The 22656-nt window shown below is 34.1% G+C and overlaps 1 protein-coding gene across 2 annotated transcripts in view; it reads left to right on the top strand.

Annotated features, from left to right (window-relative positions):
• Nucleotides 1-22349, top strand: part of LOC106671987 (fatty-acid amide hydrolase 2-like) — a 24528-nt gene extending 2179 nt beyond the window's left edge. The window contains exons 3-11 of one of the 2 annotated variants that reach the window (XM_014403025.2): nucleotides 13858-13925; nucleotides 13985-14133; nucleotides 19281-19498; nucleotides 19563-19674; nucleotides 19738-20045; nucleotides 20105-20203; nucleotides 20259-20432; nucleotides 20754-20936; nucleotides 21002-22349. In XM_014403025.2, coding sequence (XP_014258511.1) covers nucleotides 13858-13925; nucleotides 13985-14133; nucleotides 19281-19498; nucleotides 19563-19674; nucleotides 19738-20045; nucleotides 20105-20203; nucleotides 20259-20432; nucleotides 20754-20936; nucleotides 21002-21100 — 1410 coding nt within the window. In that variant the 3' untranslated portion in view covers nucleotides 21101-22349. The remainder of the gene's footprint in view (nucleotides 1-13857; nucleotides 13926-13984; nucleotides 14134-19280; nucleotides 19499-19562; nucleotides 19675-19737; nucleotides 20046-20104; nucleotides 20204-20258; nucleotides 20433-20753; nucleotides 20937-21001) is intronic. The other variant, XM_014403026.2, reaches the window with a different exon arrangement.
• Nucleotides 22350-22656: the final 307 nt, after the last annotated feature.

Below are 22656 nucleotides of genomic sequence, written 5' to 3'. Positions count from 1 at the left end.
TGGATCGAGGTCACGATAGCTCAAGTGGTAGAGCAGCGGCGTATCAAGCCGAAGATCGTGGGTTCGAATCCCGCTCGTGCCATTGACTTTTTTATCCCAACTAAAAACCTTAATTAATTGTACGATATTTTATAATGTTGGGTTGCCTGCTTGTACTCATAGCTTCTTTCATCTAATTGATCTTTCTTTATCAATTACACTTTCTTTGTTTTATATATATTCATATTCCTATGGGTCTGTATGTATGCAAAACAAATTTTTAACATCTCAAGACGTTGTACGATTTCTACTTTAAAGAATTTTCTTTAAGAATGACGACATTCCAAATTATTCTATTCATATACTTTATATTGTTGAGAGTAGTCAACTTGGTTTCAGAGGGTTTTCCATCTTTTTGATCATCCTTGATCACCCTTAATCATTAAAACTTTCCTTTTCCGAGACTTTCAAATAGATAAAATTGTATCGTATTGTATAATTGTATGTATCGTTAAATACATTCAGCTTCAAGTGGATTCTATTTTTTTTTATCATTTGATGGTTGTGGTCCGCTTTTCCTCGATGATTTTTTTTCTTGTTCGCAATTCGATCTGAGCAGTCCATTCACCTGACAAGAAGAACCAAAAAAAAGTTGAGCGATTACACAACTGATATGAAACAGAAATGCACCTGGCCAAGGACGAACGACGAGAACAGACGGTCCCTGACATCGTGTTTTGTATACATGACGAATCATAATTTTTAATGTTTGTTTTCATTAAAATCTCCATTCTAAGCAGACGGATTTGTTAATATTACAGTTCATATATGCTTGTGAGAGAATGTAAATGTTGGAGTGCAAATTATAATAATTAATAAATATAAGTAATAAAAATAGATGTGTCATGGTTAACATTTAAAATTACTCACCATTTTAGTTCAGAATCCATGGATATTAACAATTCTCTGCTTATAAATCCATCTAACTTTATGTAGGCAAAGATAAAATATTGTTTAACAAATAAAAAACAGTATTCGTTGCATAAACATTGGTCGTCATCTCAAAATTTCATTCCTTGATAAAATTTAATTAACATTTCCTCATTGTTATTGAAACCGCTTAGCATTTTTGATCAATTATTCAATAGACTTTAAATCCTACAATGCCCATTGTGCACAATTTAATTGTCAAAATTATTACACACGGTCAAAGGTGAGTGCTTTGAACTTCAATTTGCAGATCAGCTTTATAAAATAGATTTTGTTTTCACTATAAAGATACAAAATCAATTAAATTTTCTTGAACAACGTTACCAACAATTGAGTGTATCCGTGAGATGTTAATAAAAATCCAATTATATATAATTCTTTATTACTATATAATTTTATATACTTAATTACATTGTTAACAGTTTTATTAATATGTGTTAATGTTGAATTTCGTTGATATGTGATATTAAATTATTTATACGTGCTCTAAATGTATATGCAATGTCTACAATACATATGTCAAAAACTGAAAATAAAACTTTAAAATCTAATTTTTACATAACGTTAATATAGATATATAATGTTACTCTCTCTCTCTCTCTCTCTCTCTCTCTCTCTCTCTCTCTCTCTCTCACACACACACACACTCACACACACACACACACACACACACACACACACACCCATTCACTCACTCACTCACTCACTCCTCACTCTCTCCCTCCCCCTCTCTCTCACTCACCTTATACCCTACAAAGATATTCTGAAATCACACCCACTGGCTTATGGAACAAATACTGGTTTTAACAGCCAATAAAACTGATTATTTTGAAAATAATATTTTGTCTTTTGCGTACAGCAAGTTAGTCGGATTTTTAATTAAAGCATTTTTAAAATACTTCTATTTCTAACTAAAATGGTGAGTAACCTCAAATGTTAACCATGTCCAATCCATTTGTTGAATTTTCATTCTCACTTTTACATCTTCTCACAAATATAACTGTAAAATTAACAAATCCCCTGCCTTGAAGGGAGATTTTACTGAAAACAACCATTGAAAATTATGAGATCCGTCATGTATAAAAAACAGATGTCAGGGTCTGTCTATTCTCGTTGTTCATCCTTGGCCAGCCGCATTTCTGTTTCAAATCAAGTGTGCAATCGTGCATCTATTTTTTTGTTATTTTTGTCAGGTGGACTGCTCAGAACGAATTGCGAATAAGAAAAAACATCGAGGAAAAGCGGACCACGAAGATCAAATGATAAAAAAATAGAACCCACATGAAACTTAATGTGTTGAACGATACACTTTTATCTATTTGAAAGTCCCGGAAAAATAACGTTTTAATGATTATGGGTGATCAAGGATGATCAAAAAGATTGACCTCTTTTAGAACAAGCTGACCACTCTCAACAATATAAACTATGTGAATAAAATCATTTGGAATGTCGTCATTCTTAAAGCAAAAATCGTATAGCTTTTGTTTTAGTAGAAAATTGAACAACGTCTTGATAGGGAAAATTTTTTTTTACATACATATGGTCAGATAGGAAAATTAATCAAATGAAATATGGCTTATAAAATTGTATATTCGGTCAATAAGTTACAAATTTAAGAACGATCAAACATAAGATTCTACTTAAAGACAAATGTGATCAATGAAAAGAAATAAATATTTGAAAGCCCCGAAAAACAAGTGTTAATGATCAAGGATGATCGAGCAGACGGAAGATAATAGGATGGAGGTTAAATTTTTCTAAATAGATTGGGCTGGTGATGTCTGATCTCGTTGTTGTAAATTTAATTGCTAATTTTATTTTACTTAAAAAATCATAGCTTTCGGTATTGTAAATAGATGTTCATATTTGTTAACTTTGTTAATCGTTAATTACCTTTTAAAATCCTAATGAATAAGATGTTTAAGAAGGGACTGTTGTTTTACTTTATTTTAATTTTTTCTTAATTATCTCTGTTCTTTTTCACAAAAGATTGGTTTGTTATGAACATTATTTGTAACATTGTGTGGTGTTTAGTGACCGTTAGTTAAAGATAATTTGAAGATCGTGAGATGCGGTCTGGTGTGACGTGAGTACACTCTCAAGACGACACACAAGAATGACACATCTACACAGAAAATAAACACTTTGAGCCCTCTCAATAAAGATAGAAACGTTGGCACGATAAATCAAATGTTTTTCTAAATCCTACGTCACACCAGACCGTATCTCACGATCTCTTAATAATCATTAGTAGCATTGGCACAAACATTATATATTTTTAATTAAAAATTAATTAAAATGCCTGTAGTAACCTAACTTCCTAACTTAACTTATTAACTCAACACTTAATTCTAAGCCAAATTGGATTATTTCATCTTTCCACTTGTCTATCGGGAAGTAAAAAACGTTTTTATCAAAAGTGTTGTACAAACATCTTCGTGCGAACGGTGTTTTTGTTTGTTGTATTGTTCTTTAAAAATGAAGGACATTGTAAATTGCTAAACCTTTGAACGGAATTGTTTCCCAAAACAATATCTGTAGACAGTATTAGAGAAAACCGATATTTCTAAATGATATTAATTTAATACTAATTTTAATGAGAAATTTTATGGCTCTTTCTCCAATTGAAAGTACCACGAGGAAAATATCTTCTAAAATTGAGTAATTGGTATATCGTTTTTAAAAAGAAATCGTTTATATGTATACATTTCTGCAATAATATAATCTATTTGAGATCGCTTATTGTCTAATAAAGTACATAATACTTTTGCTTTTGTGTTTTTTTAAAATATTAGTTGAACGATATAAAAGATAAGCGCGTAGATGCAAAACTGTAATTTTGCAAAAAAAATCGTTTTATAGCAAGTAGATATTCATACAACATTTTAGAGTAAAAAAAAATTATACATACAGATAGACAGGAAGATGAAATAACGTAAAATGGCTTATAATTAAGTATTGAGTTAATAAGTCAAAACTGAGGGATTAATACAGACATATTAATTCATTTTTAATTGAAAACCATAGATTGTTTATACTGTATTTGGTCGAATGTTTGTGTCAATGTTACTAATAATGTTAATAACAAACTCTATTTTTCTGAAAAAGACCAGGGATTTTTAATTCATTATTTAAAAAACAGTCTCTTGGTCAAGCTTTCGTGAAATATGAACAAAACATAACAACATAATAAATATGAACTTCTATTTACAACTTGAAACTTAAAATTTTTAAAGTAAAATAAAATTATCAATTAAATTTACAGCGAACGAGATCAGATATGTCCAGCCCGTCCTACATAGAAAATTTAACGTCCAATCCTGGATGTCCTAGAGATATCCTATAGTACTGCCAATACACCTACCAATCAAACAGAAATTTACTTTCTTAATTGACATTAACGATATTATTCATATGTTTAAATATACAACAATTAAAAAAGGACAAATAAAAATTTATAACTACTGTACCACAATACGTACAACATACACATACCATCAGCAAAATATCTAACATCACAAAATTTCACAAGGTAACTAGTTAGGGTCCTAACTATATATTACCTGGAATATCGAGTACTCAGGTTGAGTCAATGCAACCAGACTTCTATGTTTAAATATGGTGTTAGTGGTGGTGTGTGTGTGTGGGTGTGTGTGTGTTTGTTTGTGTGTTTGTTTGTGTGCGTGCGTGCGTGCGTGCGTGTGTGTGTGCGTGTGTGTGTGTGCGTGTGTGTGTGTGTGTGTGTGTGTGTGTGTGCGCGTGTGTGTGTTTGTTTGTGTGTTTGTTTGTGTGCGTGCGTGCGTGCGTGCGTGCGTGTGTGCGCGCGCGCGCGTGTGTGTGTGTGTGTGTGTGTGTGTGTGTGTGTGTACATTGTATAATTTGTGTCTATTCTATCGTTGACAACCTGAGGTACAAACGGGAGACTAGCATTTCAGGCGTGTTAATAAACATGAAAGACCAAAAAAAAGGAAACAAGCAGAGGCCGATGATCTCAGCCGCTTTTTGCCAATCCCTAAAATTTCCCACATTGTATGCATTTATATCTAATACATGAACGAGCTCAACATTATATTAGAGTTGAATTTTTTTATGTAAGTGTTATTTTACTGTTTTCTGTAAAAACAATATAAAGATTTAACAATTTGTTGTTAATTAAAGATCAGGGAAGAGGGGATAGGAGCCACCCATTCCCGGAACTCTCAATGGTAAAGGTTTAGGGTTGGGTTAGGTGGCATGGAGGATTGCTAGAGTAGGAAATTGAAGAGAGGGCTTGAGCTAGTGGACTGGTATGAGAGGAGAACTTGGATTGGAAGTTGTCTTTGTGAATGGTTTAGTTTGTGACATAGAAGGGATCGCTTAAGATGCGACGGAGGACTTTTGATTGCAAAATTGAATTCTTTGGATGTTGGATGGCTTGGCTGAATCCCACAGCTCGACTGCTTAAGTCCAAATCGGTCTGATTAGTGTTTTGTACATTGTTAGTTTGTTGTCTGAGTTGTCCGTATATTCGATTCAGTTCTTGCCTTTTTGTTTTAAGTATCTGTTCCAAGACTGCTGTCCAAGTAGAACCCAATTTAGCGGATTTGGTTGGATAGATTACCTTACTGTACATGTGCACTAGTGGGCATTTTAATTGAGAATAATTTGACGTTAAGCACTATTGTATGGCAGGAACTACTTTAGTTTACTTACTGACAAAGATATCTTATAAAAAAAGGTGGAAAAATACAGAATAGTTAAAGAAAGATAAAAATAGAGAGTTCATGTTGAATAAGCACTTGGTGCCTTGATGGGTCAGTCTACACTCAAGATGGCGCAAAGCCAAAGTGCCTTGAACTAACATCAAAACTCGTGAGCGAATACGGATGGAGTTACTGACTAGAGTCGGTTCAACATACATCATGCGATCACCGACTAGCATAGTACATCCACCACATAGAGTATAAAGACATAGATAGTAATAAAAGTTAGGAGAGATAGATATATAGATAGATAGATAGAGATAGATAGATAGATAGATAGATAGATAGATAGATAGATAGATAGATAGATAGATAGAGAGAGAGAGAGAGAGAGAGAGNGAGAGGGAGGGAGGGAGAGAGAGTAGGTGAGAGAGAAAGAGAGAGAGGGAGGTGAGAGAGAAAGAGCGAGAGAGAGAGTAGGTGAGAAAGAAAGAAAGAGAGAGAGAGAGTAGATGAGAGAAAGAGAGAGTAGGTGAGAGAGAAAGAGAGAGAGAGTAGGTGAGAGAGAAAGAGAGAGAGAGAGAGAGTAGGTGAGAGAGAAATAGAGAGAGGGAGTAGGTGAGAGAGGAAGAGAGAGAGAGAGAGAGAGAGAGTGAGAGAGAGAGAGAGAGAGTAGGTAAGAAAGAAAGAGAGAGAGAGAGAGAGAGGGAGAGGGACTATTTTCATAGATTTAATATTAATACAATAGTTAGGTTCAATGATTTAACGGAAAAAAATATCATTGAACAAGAAAGTATTTTTTAATGTTTAGCTTCGCGTCCATTACTCGTGCACGTCATCAGTGGGTTTTAATTATTGACCCTTTATGGGAAAAAGTGTAATTGCTTAGGGAATTAGCGACTCCTCTCTAAAAGACTATGTTCGCTGCTTTTTGTATCCAAGGTTTGTAAACGTGTGTGACGTGTGAAATCAATTTTAGACGTGTACAGTCCAACGAAAATCACTTGCCGGAAATTTTTGTTAGAGGAATTATATCGTTTATAGATCTAGCTTGTTTTTAATTTAACGATAGATAAATTAATTTTATTGTATTAACGAGGATATTTTTATATTTTTCATCACATTAAAGACATAGCCAATTTTTTAAACTTAAGATTTGTTTTTTATTTTGACAGAATTATTGTTCTTCGTACAGTCGCGCTACTAAATTACCTTCATGACTGATAATGGCAATTACACGTATTACCTCGGTGATAGACGTGTATAATCAGGATTACAAACTGTCGAATTATTATTAACGACCTTATCGGTTAGGATATTTACAGCAATTGTCATTTGGATGAAGTGTGAAAAAAAGCATAAACAGTTGAATTGAATGGTTTGTTTACTTTGGGCGATGAGTAATATCGAAAGGTATGTGTACGGGTATCTAATAATATGTTTGTCTTTTGTTATTACCAGTATGACAATTTCATAAACAGTCATTGTTTTTCTTCAGAAGAAAATCATCTGTTGCGTTTAGGGCGATTTTAGATCATTTTTCTTATTTATCTTTATTTATTTTTTAGAAACTGCACAAACACTAATAAAACAGAGGAAAAGCCGATTTTGTTGATTTTGTGTGATTGAAAATCCATTGAATTTAAGTACGTTCATTCCATTTAGTGCATCAGGTGATAAACCAAAATATCCTGGTAGATATCTTTTTTTTTTTAAGTGAGGCAAGGCGGATTCCTGAATTTCGAACGATCCATAGATAAATCGGTTAATTCAAAGTACATTTATTATTTACAAAATATAGAAATAATAGAGCCATTGTTTATGTATTTACATTTAAAAAAATTCGGTGTTCGGCGGTGTCCAAGCGGTTAGGGAGTCTGTGTGTGAATTTTCCACGCTAGAGGTTCCAGGTTTTCGTACTTCATGTTATTTTATCTTATAATAATAAAAAATGTGTTGTAATGTCGTTCGGACCCCTCGTCCGCGACACTCAACGTGTAGTGTTAAGCCCTCCCGCATGAATTATTTTTCCATCCTTCAGCATTTTTCTATTTATGTCTTGGTATGAAGTCATTTGTATAGTGATAAACAAATTGTGAAATATTTATACTGTTAATGTATTCAAATTTATTGCAATACCAGTATTTAAAAAAATCGTAGGTGTTCGGCTTGCAGTCGATGGGTCGTCCTACTTTTGGTATATACACCACTGGTATCTCTGGCCAACTTTTAGGAATGTAGCTCCACGCTAGTTAGGCTCTGAATATTCTCCCTACGTAAGGCATGAGGATCTCTTGATCTTTTTGGAGCAGCGCTGGGTAGATCCCGTCTATTCCTACTTATATGGGCTAAATGTCACAAATGCCCAGCTTATGGCTTTAAGATGTATTGTGGTTGCCAACCTCCTTCCACTCTTCTTTTGTGGGTCTTATTGGTTTTGAGAGATCAAGGAGTATTTCTTGGTGGATTATTTCTGCTTGTGGAAAGTGATTTTTTGTCGGTAGGGAGAGTGTTTCTTCTTCTGTTTGTGTGAAGGTTCCACTTATCTTACTGAGGATGCTTACCATCATTGGTAAGGGTTCTGTGTATGCGGGCACATTGAGGTTTCTGTAATTTTCTCAAAAAATCCCCGCACAAACGGGACTCGGTTTATCTTTTTGGATTTCTTTGTTGTGCTGGGTCAATGCATTTCTGTATGTATCCCACACATCATGGGCCTTGGCTCAAATGAATAAATATAAAGTCAAAATTCGAGCTCTAAGTCGTCTAGGTATTTGTCTACCAGTCTGTTTTATGCGTTTTATGTTTATTTAGCCTTCTTTTTTTCCATGCAGTTCTCTATGTAAGAGCCTAGTTACCTCCTGCACAGAAATTTCTACGCCTCCCTGCCGCTAAATTCCTTGTATACCCCCAGTAAGGATTGTTGGATGGTTCTTTTGTACCCTACCTTATTTGTGTTCCTGGGGTTCCTGTATGTTCAAATCAAATCTGATGTGAAAGTTTGTTGGTTCGCTGGATACATTCCATTTTAAAATGTTTTCGTTTGCCCCTTGGAAGAAAATGTCATATCTAAGAATTCTTGCTTAGATTGGATGATGAAGGTGGGTTCTGTACCTATGTTAGCAATGTTTAACCCTTCACCAGTTACGCGAATCTGATTAGGACTCACCTCGGTTGTTTATGTCAGTGATCATTCAGATTTTTTTTATGTGTGTATTCACAATTTGTGTTTTGTGGTTCCTTGATAAAGGATAAATGAACACACACATATCTGCAATAGAATAAAAAGCCAAGTACAATATTTTCAAATGTTCCATTGTTTTTCTTATTTCCGATCAGTTGAACGTTTTGCACTCAAGGAAGATTTAATTTGTAAATTTTCATTGGGTGGTCTGAGCGCTGCTGAACATTTTCATCGCTTCCATCGCGATTATTTTGACGACAATCGGAATCAACAGAAGATCATTTCAGTTCGAAACGTGTTTTAAAACAGATTATCAAGAGACTAATTGATACCTTTGAATGTTATATATTTATCAATCTGTCTGTTATATGTCATCATTCGAAAACGAGCGATGGTTTTGGGAATAAGTAGTACAGAAGTGAATGAAATTTACACCACCAAACACTATTTCCAAAAATGTAGAAAACGACTAAAATGTTCAAAAGTCTACGAGAAAAATTGAATAAATTTTTCGTTTAAAAAGAATGAGAACCTGGTCAAGGTGTCAATTTTGAGTTCCACTACTATATGTAGCACAGAAGGACGCAAAAACTTCAGTGAAATATAATGACACCAATTCTTTAAACATCGATTCCAGAGTAATTGAGATAAGATATTATTCTAGATAAAAATGAATCGTTTTGCTTCTAACAAATATTCGTGGAATGATCGTTGACATTATTTTTTTAATGTATTGGGTTGTCTGGAAGACAATGTAGAATTATGGTCATAAAATAGACAATTAAATGAATGATTTTAAACATCACTCTTAATACATTTCTCCCAACTTGATGACAACTTCTCTAAACCCTCGGAATAGAATTTTGACTCTTTATCATTAACAAATTCCATTTTCTAACGAATTTTGATGAATAAATTTTTTATGTTGTAAAACATTGTCATAAATAAGCCTAAATGAAGCCCACCAAACAAACAGTCACCATCAACTTTTTTTTTATTATTCGGGTAATTTGGAAAATGTGGTGCTGGTTCTCCTTTGTCAAGCCACTGTCCAAAATGTCTACTATTATCGTAAAGCATAGAGAATCCAATTTTCATCAAAAGAAACTATTCGTTCGTTTCTGTTTTTGCAATTTTTTCCACCTTTTCAATCGATTTGCTTACTGTGATTTCTTTGCATATTCTCGAATCTCGAAGAACATCATCTTGGTACGAAATCCTTCCACGACCTTTTCTATCTTCAAGGCTAAATGTTGGTAAAAATTCTTTAAACCATTTCTGAACGGTTATCTCTCCCATATTGCCATCGCCCCGACTTCATTAATATTTCTGGCCGTTTCTGAACCGTTCCGACAATGATTAAACTCGCTAAATCAGGCGTAGACATCTTACTGCTTGTAAGGACTGAAATATTCTCAAGTATCGAAATGCTACTGAGATAAACACACGTTTTTGTTTGGAAAAGGATGAAAAAGTGTTGACATTCGTACAAAAGCATCAATGTTCAAAATATAACAAACGTAAACTGTTTATGTATAGAGGGGAATTAAAAGAATACATGAAAACCTGCATTATTTTCTGGACAACTCAATTTCTTAGTTTATCAAGTAAACCTATTAATAAATAGCCAAGAAATAATTCATATTTTCAGCTAGATCAATTTCTATATTGTAATTTTCTTTTAAAAACAGGCACTTTTAAAAACTGCATTCAAATTTACCGTAAAAAATATCATAGCTTGCCAAATTAAAACTTAGTCATGCACTGGCTGGTTGTTCAGATAACACCAGTCCGAAAAATTTCGCATCATTCCTAAAAGTTACACAATGTTTTGTGTTTCGAACCTTTGACAGGGTACAGGACTTTTTAGAATTTGTTTAATGGCCATCGAGGGAGTTGCACTCGTTATATTTTACAGTATAACACTTTTTGTCGTTACGTACAGTTATTTTAAATAATACCAATTCTTTACGTTAGATATCTTTAGCAAAACTTGATAACTCCATTTCGAATTAACATCCTCTCTTTTCCTATTCCTAAAATTAATAAATGATCTGAACTTAAATTAAAATTATTTGGAGATCGTGAGATGCGGTCTGGTGTGAAATAGGTTTAGAAAAACATTTTCTTTATATCGGTATTTTATCTTCGATCTTTATATAGATATCTCACTGCCCCTTCAACATGACACACAGCAATGACACATCTACACAGAAAACAAACACTTCGAGCCCTGAAGATGATCTCAATAAAGATCGAAACGTTGGCACGATAAAGAAAATAATTTTCTTAACCTACATCACACCAGACCGCATCTTACGATCTCCAAATAATCATTAAATAACGGTCACTTAATACCACATATTTCAATTAAAATATCGGATAGCTTACTAATAGAACATAATAACAATAATTTCACAAAAAAATCGAAACGATTCGTCAATTCAAATATACACATACATTTTCCTACGATAATATAGGTATAGGTTGGACGACAGGTGAATTTTTTATGGTGAATGCCGAATTTTTAACGATAAAAGGTGGTACTTCGGCCAGTCGGAGACGCTGCTTGCATAATTTAAGCATTGTGTTGGATATTTCCAACCATAAGATACTATGTTTTCACGGCGACGAATTAAAGAGGTATTATTTCTCTCTCACCTACTCTCTCTCTATTTCTCTCTCACCTACTCTCTCTCTTTCTCTCTCACCTACTCTCTCTCTCTCTCTCTCTCTCTCTCTCTCTCTCTCTCTNTCTCTCTTTCTCTCACCTATTCTCTCTCTCTATTTCTCTTTCACCTACACTCTCTCTCTCTTTCTCTCACCTATTCTCTCTCTCTCTCTCTCTCTCTCTCTCTCTCTCTCTCTCTCTCTTTCTCTCTCGGAAATTTAACTGCAGATCAGCTTGGTAAATAAATTTAATTTATTTTGACTTAATTTAAAATAATTTAATAAGTTAAATTTCCCTTGTGTAATCGTTTGCTTCCGTCCATTCTCGCCTTGTATTCCTTCATTAGTAGGATGGAAAAAAGTGATTAAATTTGAAAAATAAAATATAAAATGGCGTAAAAAGTGAAGATCCTACAAAAGAACTAGAGTTATGTTTTGTTGATAGACAAAATTTTTACAATTTATAAGTTGATGATAAGCACTGATGATACACAAAAGAGGATATAGTTTGCATATTGTTCATTAAAAACAAAAATTACTTACTGCATCTAAAATCACAAAAATATATCAAATAAATTTCGTAAGTGTTAGTTTTAGATTTACAAAAAGAATTTCTCTTTCTCACTCTCTCCTTTACAACCTTTCTCTAATCAAAGGAAAAGAGAAAATAATTCACTTGCTGTTTGTAAAAATAAAAATTTACTTTTAAATATAAAAATTACGCGAACTTCTTATGATTTTAATAAACGTATTGTGGTTTTTCTCCGGTTCTATGATAGATGTATCCGCTCATCTCGTTCGGTATGTCATGGCTATCATCGTGTAGTACGTGATTCTTAAATTATTTTTTAAAAAGTAACATGATGCACTACGCTTGTAAACAAATGTTATCTTAAAAGATTTTTAAAAAGTAGTAAAACTCACGGGTTACTTCAATTTAAATCACGTTTTGTTGCTAAAACATTTGAACAACAGATAAATAAAGCGTTTTTCGGTTGATCTGTAAAGAAATTGAAGAAAAAACAAAAAATGAATTATTGTATAGTTGCATTTGCAATTTGAAACTTTTAAGGTTGTTAGTATCTGTTTGATTGCAATTAATTTCTACAATTTAATCTCCTAATGAAAGCCAATATGTTCTATTTCTTAATTAAAATGTTACAATTTTAAAAATGATTCTGACCTTTTTAACAGTAACGTTGGAACTGAATTAACTGCACAAATATAACGCTTTTTGTTACTATTATTATTGTTAACTTTAAACTCTAAAAACATCAATTTAACACACAAAAAAATTAGAAAACAAACAACGCATAAAAATAACAGACTGATTATTATTGATCCAAATACATATCACAAGCAATGGCTGAGAGAAGGGGCATAGTTCATCTGGTATGATCAATTCACAAATGAAACTATGTACCAATTTTTAAAAAAATAAATTATTTTATTAATTATTTTAATATATATAATTTTATTAGTAATTATTTTATTAATTTTCACATCCTACATGTATCTGTAAAATTTAAACAATGTTTATAAATCCCAAGCCATGAAGATGATCTCAATAAAGATCGAAACGTTGGCACGATAAAGAAAATGTTTTTCTAAAACCTGCGTCACACCAGAGCGCATCTCACGACCTCCAAATAATCATAAAGTTTAAATCATAACTACTCTGCTTCAAAATTATGAACAAAAACTATATAATGAAATATAAAAACAAACTAAACTATTACAGAATAACCTATCTCACTATCCTTTAATACATTTCAAAAATAGCAACATTCCTAAACTCACCAATTAACTTCAATAACTGGACGGGCTGGTCGGGGGTGTTTTTGCGGGAATCCTGCGGTGCCCACAGCATGCCCTGCACCTCAAGGGATGTGGACGTTTCCATAGGCAATATTGAAAATGGTTTTCATCCACATCCGTGACGAGGAGCTCCGCAATTTCTCAAAATATATTAAATGCAAAAGAAACGGCTAGGGAACGGTCCATCCGCTGGACATATGCCTTGTTCTTGATAATTTAGTTTCACCTGGGAGGCGTATATGATACTTTTTGCAGTCTAATTGAAAAGTTGTGATTTGCATACTGTTCAATTTATATTCCAGCCATAACGGAAGTACGTGCAACGTAATAAATTGCATTATAAATCCTAAACAATAATTTATAATAGCGACACTCTATCAAGGATCCCCCTATCTTGTTTGCTTTGTTTCCATATTTGGGCTAGCGGTTTGCACAAACAATCCTTGACCCGCCTATTTTTCGATTTCGAAGGTTTTCTAAAATTTTTTAACCGAATTCATATTTTCCGTAATTGTGTGACTTTTCTTTTTACAGGTCAAAAGCGTGGAAATTGTTAAAGCTTTCATAAACAGAATAGAGGATGTCAATCCTATTATAAACAGGTACGGAGTTCTTTGTTAATTAAATGAAAATTAATTTGCTAAACTTTTTTTTTACTCAGCGTCGTGGAAGACAGATTTAAAGAAGCTATCAAAGAAGCGGAAGATGTGGACGCGATTATCCGGGATAGCAAAGATCTGGATCGATTGTTCGAAGAGAAGCCTCTCTTTGGCGTCCCATTGTCTGTAAAAGAGACAGTTGCAGTCAAAGGTTAGTGTCAATGCCATATCCTTGAGACTGGTGCGTTTTTAAAAATGCACTTGTGCTACGTTCATTTCGATGCAAGGTGAACGGGAGAGAAAAGAACAAAAGTCTGATTGCAGCTGAATCGCATCTGGTAGCCTTGTAGCTGTCTTCTTTGTGATATCGTAATTGAGAACTTTGAAGGGCTCTGTTGTATTTTTCAATAATGGAATTAAGAAGGTCACTGGTCGATACGAACTGCACATGTTGAAGTTAAAAAACAGACTCCATCTTTTATATCTATTTTCTTGGCATTGTCAGAATGGATAGATTTGTGGTAGGAATTCCCACAGTGTTGCCCATGAAAGTGACATTGGTACAGCATTTCTCCCCTACTTTATTTTTATTTATTTTTTTTTTTTTACGAGGGTTCGCAACACAGAGGTCATATAAACCCTCAGGGTGCCGGTACTTTGAAAAAAGCCCATTTGTAAGTATGTCAGGTTCGAATGCACGGCTGCTGGATTCGAACCCGGGACCTTTACCTTAAAATAATGAGCGCCGTGTCAACGCCTAAACCGTTGCGACCACCGGCGCCCCAATCCCTACTTTATTTATATGCATTAATTCGTTTTTCAATTATTAACTAAAATTAATAAAACCACATAAAGAAAAAAATAAACTACAATTAAAATAATTACTACAAATGCATATAAATTACTACAAAATGCAACGATTAATTTTGAAATATAGAAAATTATTTGAATGATTCAATACACTGATTACTGATTATTTATATGAGCTCAAATCTGCGTTGACAGAGTAGAGCCTTTCACTTTGCGCAGTCCATCGGCAATTTTTTGTGTAATTTACACTAAATTACCGAAAGGCCACTGGAATCACCTCCCTGGGGTGTTGGCAGTCCGGGGTCAGACCTGTCTTATCCCTCCAATCACCGATGTTAGGATCCGGGTGCAAACAACTGCTAGGTCATTCCAGCACCCAAAGTTTTTTTAATGATTTGATTTTCAAAATCCAAACTCATTCACTCTCTCGCTCACTCTTACTATTACATAATTACATAAAATTCACTCAGGGTAGTAGAGTTACGACTCAATATTCTTCTATCACCCTTTACACCTATTACATATAACTAATCTAATTGAAGTTCGATAGGTTACTCAATATTCCAGCATTCTCCCTGCCACGTACATTCACTTTCAACATACACTAAGGACACAAAATTATTATTACTATACACAATAATGTAACCTTATTTCCTCCAAGGTTTTCAAATATAAATAAAATAACACCTCTAACATAATATAAACAATTTGCCTTTAGAATAAATAATAGCGTCCCCTCTCTCTCCCTCCCTCCCTCCATCCCTCTCTCTCTCTCTCTCTCTCTCTCTCTCTCTCTCTCTCTCTCTCTCTCTCCCTCTCTTTTTCTTTCTTCCCACACTCAGTTCCACTGTTTTACCTTTTTTCCTCTAGTTTGTCGATCGCTTTCGTTGTATTTCTCTCAGTTCTTTCAATTTCCTTTTTTTATTTCATTTATATTTTCCTGTGGTTTCCCCGTTTCCTTGAATCACTATTTCTCTTTTCTGATTCCCTCGTTCCCAGGTTACTTTTTTCCATTATTATTTTTTTAAGGTAAATTTATTAAGATTACATTTAATTATTTTGTAGTAGATGAGTGTTTACGTTTATATATAGAATGGATATTTTATAATATTACATTTCTAAACGATTTTTTCTTTTTTTTCAAATTTTTTTCTTTTTTTTTAATTTATGACCCTAATTTTTTCGACATTTAAAATAGCTACATTTTCGTCACATTAAAAGCAGGGTCTGGGGAGATTTTTTTATTATTCCTACAACCACTATCGGTTTTAACAGTCACAATTGAACATAAACAATAGCGATAAATACGAATCGATGTTAGCCAGATTAGATAATTCTGCAGTAGCGACGCGTAAAGAAGGCCGGTCTGTTCCCCTCAGCTCTCGCCTAAATCGGTCAGGGCCACCGATTCGAACTTGATCCTTGGTTTTACACGTGTCACGCCCAACTCAAGGATTTATTTTATAAAGATTTATTTTATATTTGTAATTCGGTGGGAATAGAACAACACTGGGTCGGTGGATTGTCAACAGTTCAAATCTTAATAACATGTGCTCCCTTTCTCAAGAATATAGCATTCACCATTAAGACCTGCCATAGGAATCCTTAGTTTATATAAACCATGGAAATTTTAACTTATTTTTCTTCCACTTACATCATGTCTCAAACCTGGGTCGATCTTTAATTATTCATTTTAACCCGCTCGTGACACTGACTTTTTTTATCTCAACTAAAAACCTTAATTAACTGAAAGATATTAATTGGTCAAGAGGATCACGAAAACTAGTGAATTTAATAAGTTAAATGCACTAAAGCTCTCCGTGGCCATTTCATTTGTCGCCGAGAATCAAATAGATTACACGACATTTGAAAAATGGCAAAAAGGAGGGAAAATTCAAAAGGTGCGGTTGAGATGGGACGTTGTTGTCCGAGTGGATCGAGGTCACGATAGCTCAAGTTGTAGAACAGCGGCGTATCTAGCCGAAGATCGTGGGTTCGAATCCCGCTCGTGACATTGACGTTTTTATCTCAACTAAAAACCTTAATTAATTGAAAGATATTAATAGGTCAAGCGGACCACGAAAACTAGTGAATTCATTTTAACTTATAAAAACTCTATTAACAGTTTAATAATACCAGATACTATTTAATTTTAGATTAAATATTAAAGATAATTATTCGAAAAAACTATCCAAATAGTGTGTTAAGAAAGGTCTACGTGTTTTTGCTCTAACGATCTTAATTACTGATTTATATGACACCATGCCACTTCGACCCTACACTCGACGCCCTACAGCCTCTTGCACCATAATTTCGCAAAGTAGTTTGCCAAGTGCCCTGCTTTCATAAAATGTGTCTTGAACGGAAAAGACAAGAACACATTCAACCTTAAGAAAGACAGTAATTCTTGAACTTACCAATCCAATTATTTAATAGTTTGCTCCAACCTTACCTTTTTTGCGAAATCTGTACCTGTATCTAGAGCAACAAACAAATGGAATATATGTTATGTTATTTAACAAAACTGAGAGTAACAAAAATCGTGTAAACAACAAATATATATATACTCTGTCAGTGATCAGACTTAGCTGAGCTGACATAAGAGCGGCCAATGAGTGGGAGGGGTGCCAAGGGGTGGCTAGCAAAAGATTGCGAAAGTGAGTGTGATTCCTGCCACCCTTTAATTAACATCGACAAGTATTGTGTGTGGAATTGGTATAATCAAATATTTATAATTTGAACTAGATCCATTTAATTTTAAATTCAATTCGGTTCCATTCAATTTGTTTTTCTTTCTGGTTTTATCCAATAGGTGAAGGTTTCAAATTTTATTATATTTTTCCGATTCTTCCTTCTCTTTTCTTCGTGCGAAGTGGACTGCCTCTGGCTCCCTTCTCCGAAAATAAAGCTTCTATTCCTCGAGAGCCAAAGCCAGTTACACAACAAACACATACAAATGTACATACATATATAACATTAAAAATTCAAATGGTATGAAGCCGACCCCAAAGCAGACCTAACTTAGTAGTTATTAAACCAAGGGGCTGACCACTGGCGTCTTTTACATTCCGCGGAATTTTGTAGGGTGCATATTTGTTGGACAAGTGGGTTAGGAATTATACTTATGAGTTATAAAATTATATGTAACGGAAAAGAATGAGTTTTTTAACAAAAGGAATTTGGCGGTTCGTGGTAAGATTCGATACATGGTAAGGATCATTCTTGATTTTATGAAGAATTTTTGACTGATGACCTATTCCGTAGGTCCAGATAATTCGACTATTGTCTTATATTTTTACAGTTTGTTTATTTTTTGATCGTTTGCCTAGCATAAGTGTAAGAAGATCGTAGCGTTTGTTAAGTGTTTTTTCAGACAAGTGTGGGGTTCAATGTCATTCTTCATCATTCGAGAAACATGTCTAGATATTTTACTATTTCTCAGCCGGTATAGAGTGTTCTTAGAGTTTGGGAAATATCGCACGGCAGAGGGTAAAGCGTGGGTAAAGCCACAAAATCGGTGGCGCGGCGCGAGCCGGAGGAAGTTGCCAGTCTTCTCGAACCCGGCTCCGCGCCGCGCTACTGGTAACCGGCCTAGTGTGCGCCGGGGTAGTCGGAAATCGTTGAGTTCGGGTATATTCGGCTGCCCTCGGACGCCATATTTGTAAAGACGAAGCCAATGATAGAAATGATGGAAGATGGAGTGAGTGCGGTGTTCAATCCTTTCTTAAAAAGATAGTTCCTACTCACCGTAAGTTGTTTTCCAGCGATCCGGATTTCGAGCCCTTAGCTCATCATCAGGTCAAAGGATTTATACAACCAGGACTTAAGTCACTTTTGCAATTCATGTCGAGAGACGTGGTTGTAGAAATCCTTCAACCTGATGATGTCGAAACCGGTTCCTGCATAGTGTGCGGACCTTCACTATTCCGCGCGCCGCGCCGACTAGTGCGCGCCCAGCTTAAGTTTGCCAGGATTCATTTATTTTGATTAATTTTTATTTTCCATTTTTGGTACATTAATGGATATCGTTTAGAGTGTTGGAGGCAACTTTGTTTGTGTTTCGCTAAGAGGAAAGGATAAATGTGTCGTTTGCGAATGTAGCAAAGATTGTGTTAGGATTTAGAGGGTTATCGGCAGTATGTATTGCATATAAGAGAGTACCTACGATGCTTCTTTGTAGAACTCCAGCCCTGAAAAGGAAGAAAGAGGAAACATCTGCACATTGTCCAATTAGTAGTACCTATCGGACAGGTAGGATCTTAGATTCAGGTTGTTAGGAGAAGAGCCTTTAACCTTGAGAGAAGCTCCAAATTTAAATTTTCCATTAAACCATCATATTGATGCATTTTCTTGTTAAAACCTATGTTGTAAAAGGTAAAGCTTAAGAATTTCTTATGGCTTTCCAGTTTAATTTTATGGTCTTTGAAGCATGAAGTGCAGATTAAACAATTATATTATACAAATTTGATTTCATGGTGCAGTACAATACTTTTAAGATGAAGCTTATAGCAATCTGATTGTCAGTTTTTGATTTATTCATTTTTTTAGGCATGAGCAACAACAGTGCAAGAAGCAGAGTTAGCAGCAATATCGCGGAAAAGGATGCGGACGTTGTTCACCGTTTGAAAAATGCAGGTGCCATACCTTTGGTCGTGACTAACACTCCAGAACTTTGCTTCTATTTCGAAACTTACAACTCCCGAACGGGGCGTACCGTGAACCCATACGACACGAGAAGAACGCCCGGTGGTTCTTCAGGCGGTGAGGTACTTCAAAAGTCTCAAAATTTGATTATTGACTATGGCATTTATGATTCTTTTCAAAATATAGGCTGCTATCATCTCCTCGGCAGGTTCCGTGATCGGCATCGGTTCTGACATAGCAGGCTCCATTCGTATTCCGGCCAGTTTTTGTGGAATTTTCGGTCACAAACCAACACCCGGTAATGCTCTCACTTTTGGTTGGTTATCTGCTAAATTTAATCAATGATTGCCAACATTTTCAGGCTACATATCAAACGACGGTCACATCCCTACGAGTGACGATCCAGACTGGAACAAGTACTTCACTCTCGGCCCGCTAACCCGGTACGCCGAAGATCTTCCGCTTATGATGAAAATAATGACGAATAGACAAAGATTTGAAAAACTGAAGTTTGATGAAAAAGTTGATCTGTCTAAAATCAAAGTTTACTATATGTACGGAGAAGGACCAAAATCCCTACTTCAAGATGCTCCTATATTTTCTGTTAAAAAGGCCGTTAAAGAAGCTGTAGACGGACTTGTTAAACATTTAAAATGCCATAGCGAAAAGGTGAAGTTTATAAATTGTTTAAACTGACTAGAATTAATTAAACTTTCTTTGTTGTTTAGGTTCAATTGGAATGTCTTAGAAATTCTCTACTTCTTTCAACGCTTATTATGCGTATGAAGGGCATTGAAAACGTGCAACAGCGCGATGAAAATCCAGATGTAAGTCTTGGAAGAACGAAAAAAAAGAACTATACTAAATATTTTTGCCTATTAGAACTGGGGAATAGTCGATGTCGTGAAAGTAATTTTTAAGAAACTGACTTTACAAACAAGTGCATCTATTTCTCTTGTCCTGTGGGGTCCATTGAAGTATTTCATCAACAGATTTCCGCAGCCATACAGAGAAAAGGCAGAAAACAAGCAGCGGTATTGCAGACAAGCACTCCAGGTGATTAGAAATTGGTTTCTCATCAAAATTTATTGTTATTCCTTCCATTATATTTAGTGGTCTGATTGACCAAATTACTTCTCTCAATTAATTAATCTTTTTATGTAAGGTTTTGGTTGAAATGAAAAAGTCACAAGAGGCTCAATAGCCACTGCTCTAACCACTTGAGCTATCATGACTTCGATCCATTCAAACCCCCCCCCCCCCCATTACAACCTACAACACATTTTCATTTCAGCCAAAACTTTGTATAAAAAGATTAATTAATTGAAATTGTTATTACAGTTAACAATAAAAATTGCCTAATAAAAATAATTTCAGAAACTGCTCGGAGATGATGGTGTTCTTATATATCCGACGTTTCCCTGGGAAGCTCCATTCACCGACACAATGGGCTATCAGGTTACTAATGTGTCGTATTGTACTCTGTTCACTACAACTGGCCTACCAGTTTCACAAGTACCAATTACGCTTAACAACGATGGCCTCCCCATCGGTGTTCAGGTACGTCATTAAAAAAATAATTAATTTAAGGAATATTAAAAATAAAATAAAACTGTATTTGTTAGGTAGTGGCTGGACCGCATCAAGATAGACTGTGCATAGCCGTAGCTAAAGCACTCGAGAAGATCAAAGGTGGTTGGGTCCCACCACCTGAAATTGGATAAAATCTTATTATTATTTTTTTATCAAGGACTTTTATATAATCAGTATTAATGTTAACAACTATTTTTAATACAATAATTCATGTTATTTGGCCCATGACACTCATTTTTAATGAGATAATTTTTATACGGAATTGTGTTTTTATTATAAAATAAAATTTTAGGTTATGAACAGTGATGTGTTTATAATTAGTTTTACTACACATCAGTGATGATGTTTCAACACACACTTTCAAACCATCTGTGTAATGAGCTTATAAAAAATTGCATGATATGAAAAGATGACATTGTATGACTAAATACAATAGCTTGTTTATAACATAAAAGGAAAAAAATTCTTTATCATGCATATGAGCAATTTTTGTGTGTATAATTTTTTAAAAATTAGGTTCTGTTATGTAATTGTATTATATAAATAACTATATATTTTATTGTATAAACTATAATATTCATTTTATTATATTTATGTTTATATTAATGTGCTTATCTTCTCTATCATATGATACGTACAATTACTTTATAAAAATATATAATTTTTGGCTTGCTAAACTCAAATTTGGTTTTGTCTTAACATTAGATTTTTTTAGTTAAATTAATGTACATCTGAATTTTTCAATATACAAATTTTTTTTTGAAAATTGAAAATTTTTGTAGGAAGTATTTTTACTTTCATTTTCAAATTTCATAAATGGTATAAATAGACTGAATTATTCCATATAAGTTTAGCAGTCATTATTGACCATAGTAATTATTTTAATTAATTATTCTTTTTATCTAAGATTGAGATGAAAACGTTAGTGACATGAGTGAGAGACCCACAATCTTTGGCTCAATACGCTGCTCTAGCCATTTGAGCTATCATGCCTTCCATCCACTGCAGTTCGAATCCTGCTCGTAACTTTTTTATCTCAATAAACCTTAGATAAAAAGAACAATTTTTTGAATTATGTTGTTTTTCGATCAATCCAAGCTGTTATTCGATGTGTTATACCGCCACCTAATATCAATGGTTTCAGTTCCTATTCACTACTGAATATTGATCAACTTGTTATTACATGTAATAGTATTATATTCTACAATACATATTATTACACAGAATTGTATTTGTGCATGAGACAATGAGTATTATAAATTGATGGTTGCTAAATTCCAATAATTTTTATAATATTTGTCACATATGTTATGGTTTGCAAAATTTCTGTGATGCATTGGCTAAGAAAAATTAAATTAATAAAATGATTGTTAATAATTACACAGTCCATTTTAAACCATTTACCAATCCATGTAAAACAATGGATATCTCAGCATGTTATTAATAAAGTGAACATATAATTATTTTGAGATTAATCTGTATGGTCTGATTTCTGTAATTTGCTCACTACCAGTTATCCAGGTCAGTTTATTGTCGCTGGGTTGGTTTGTCAGACCTTTTTCAGCATTTTGTCTTATCTAGGATGATTCCCCTTTCTTTGCAAATAAAAGAAGATCGTCAATTTTGTAACAGGATCATCCGCCTCCTATTAATTGATCAAAATTAAAAAACAAAATATATGTAAGGC

The sequence above is a fragment of the Cimex lectularius genome, unplaced genomic scaffold (assembly GCF_000648675.2).
Source record: "Cimex lectularius strain Harlan isolate CLEC.00 unplaced genomic scaffold, Clec_2.1 scaffold32, whole genome shotgun sequence".
Classification (NCBI taxonomy): domain Eukaryota; kingdom Metazoa; phylum Arthropoda; class Insecta; order Hemiptera; family Cimicidae; genus Cimex; species Cimex lectularius.
The sequence above is the reverse complement of the archived record's forward strand: the minus strand, read 5'-3'. Positions and strand labels throughout refer to the sequence as shown.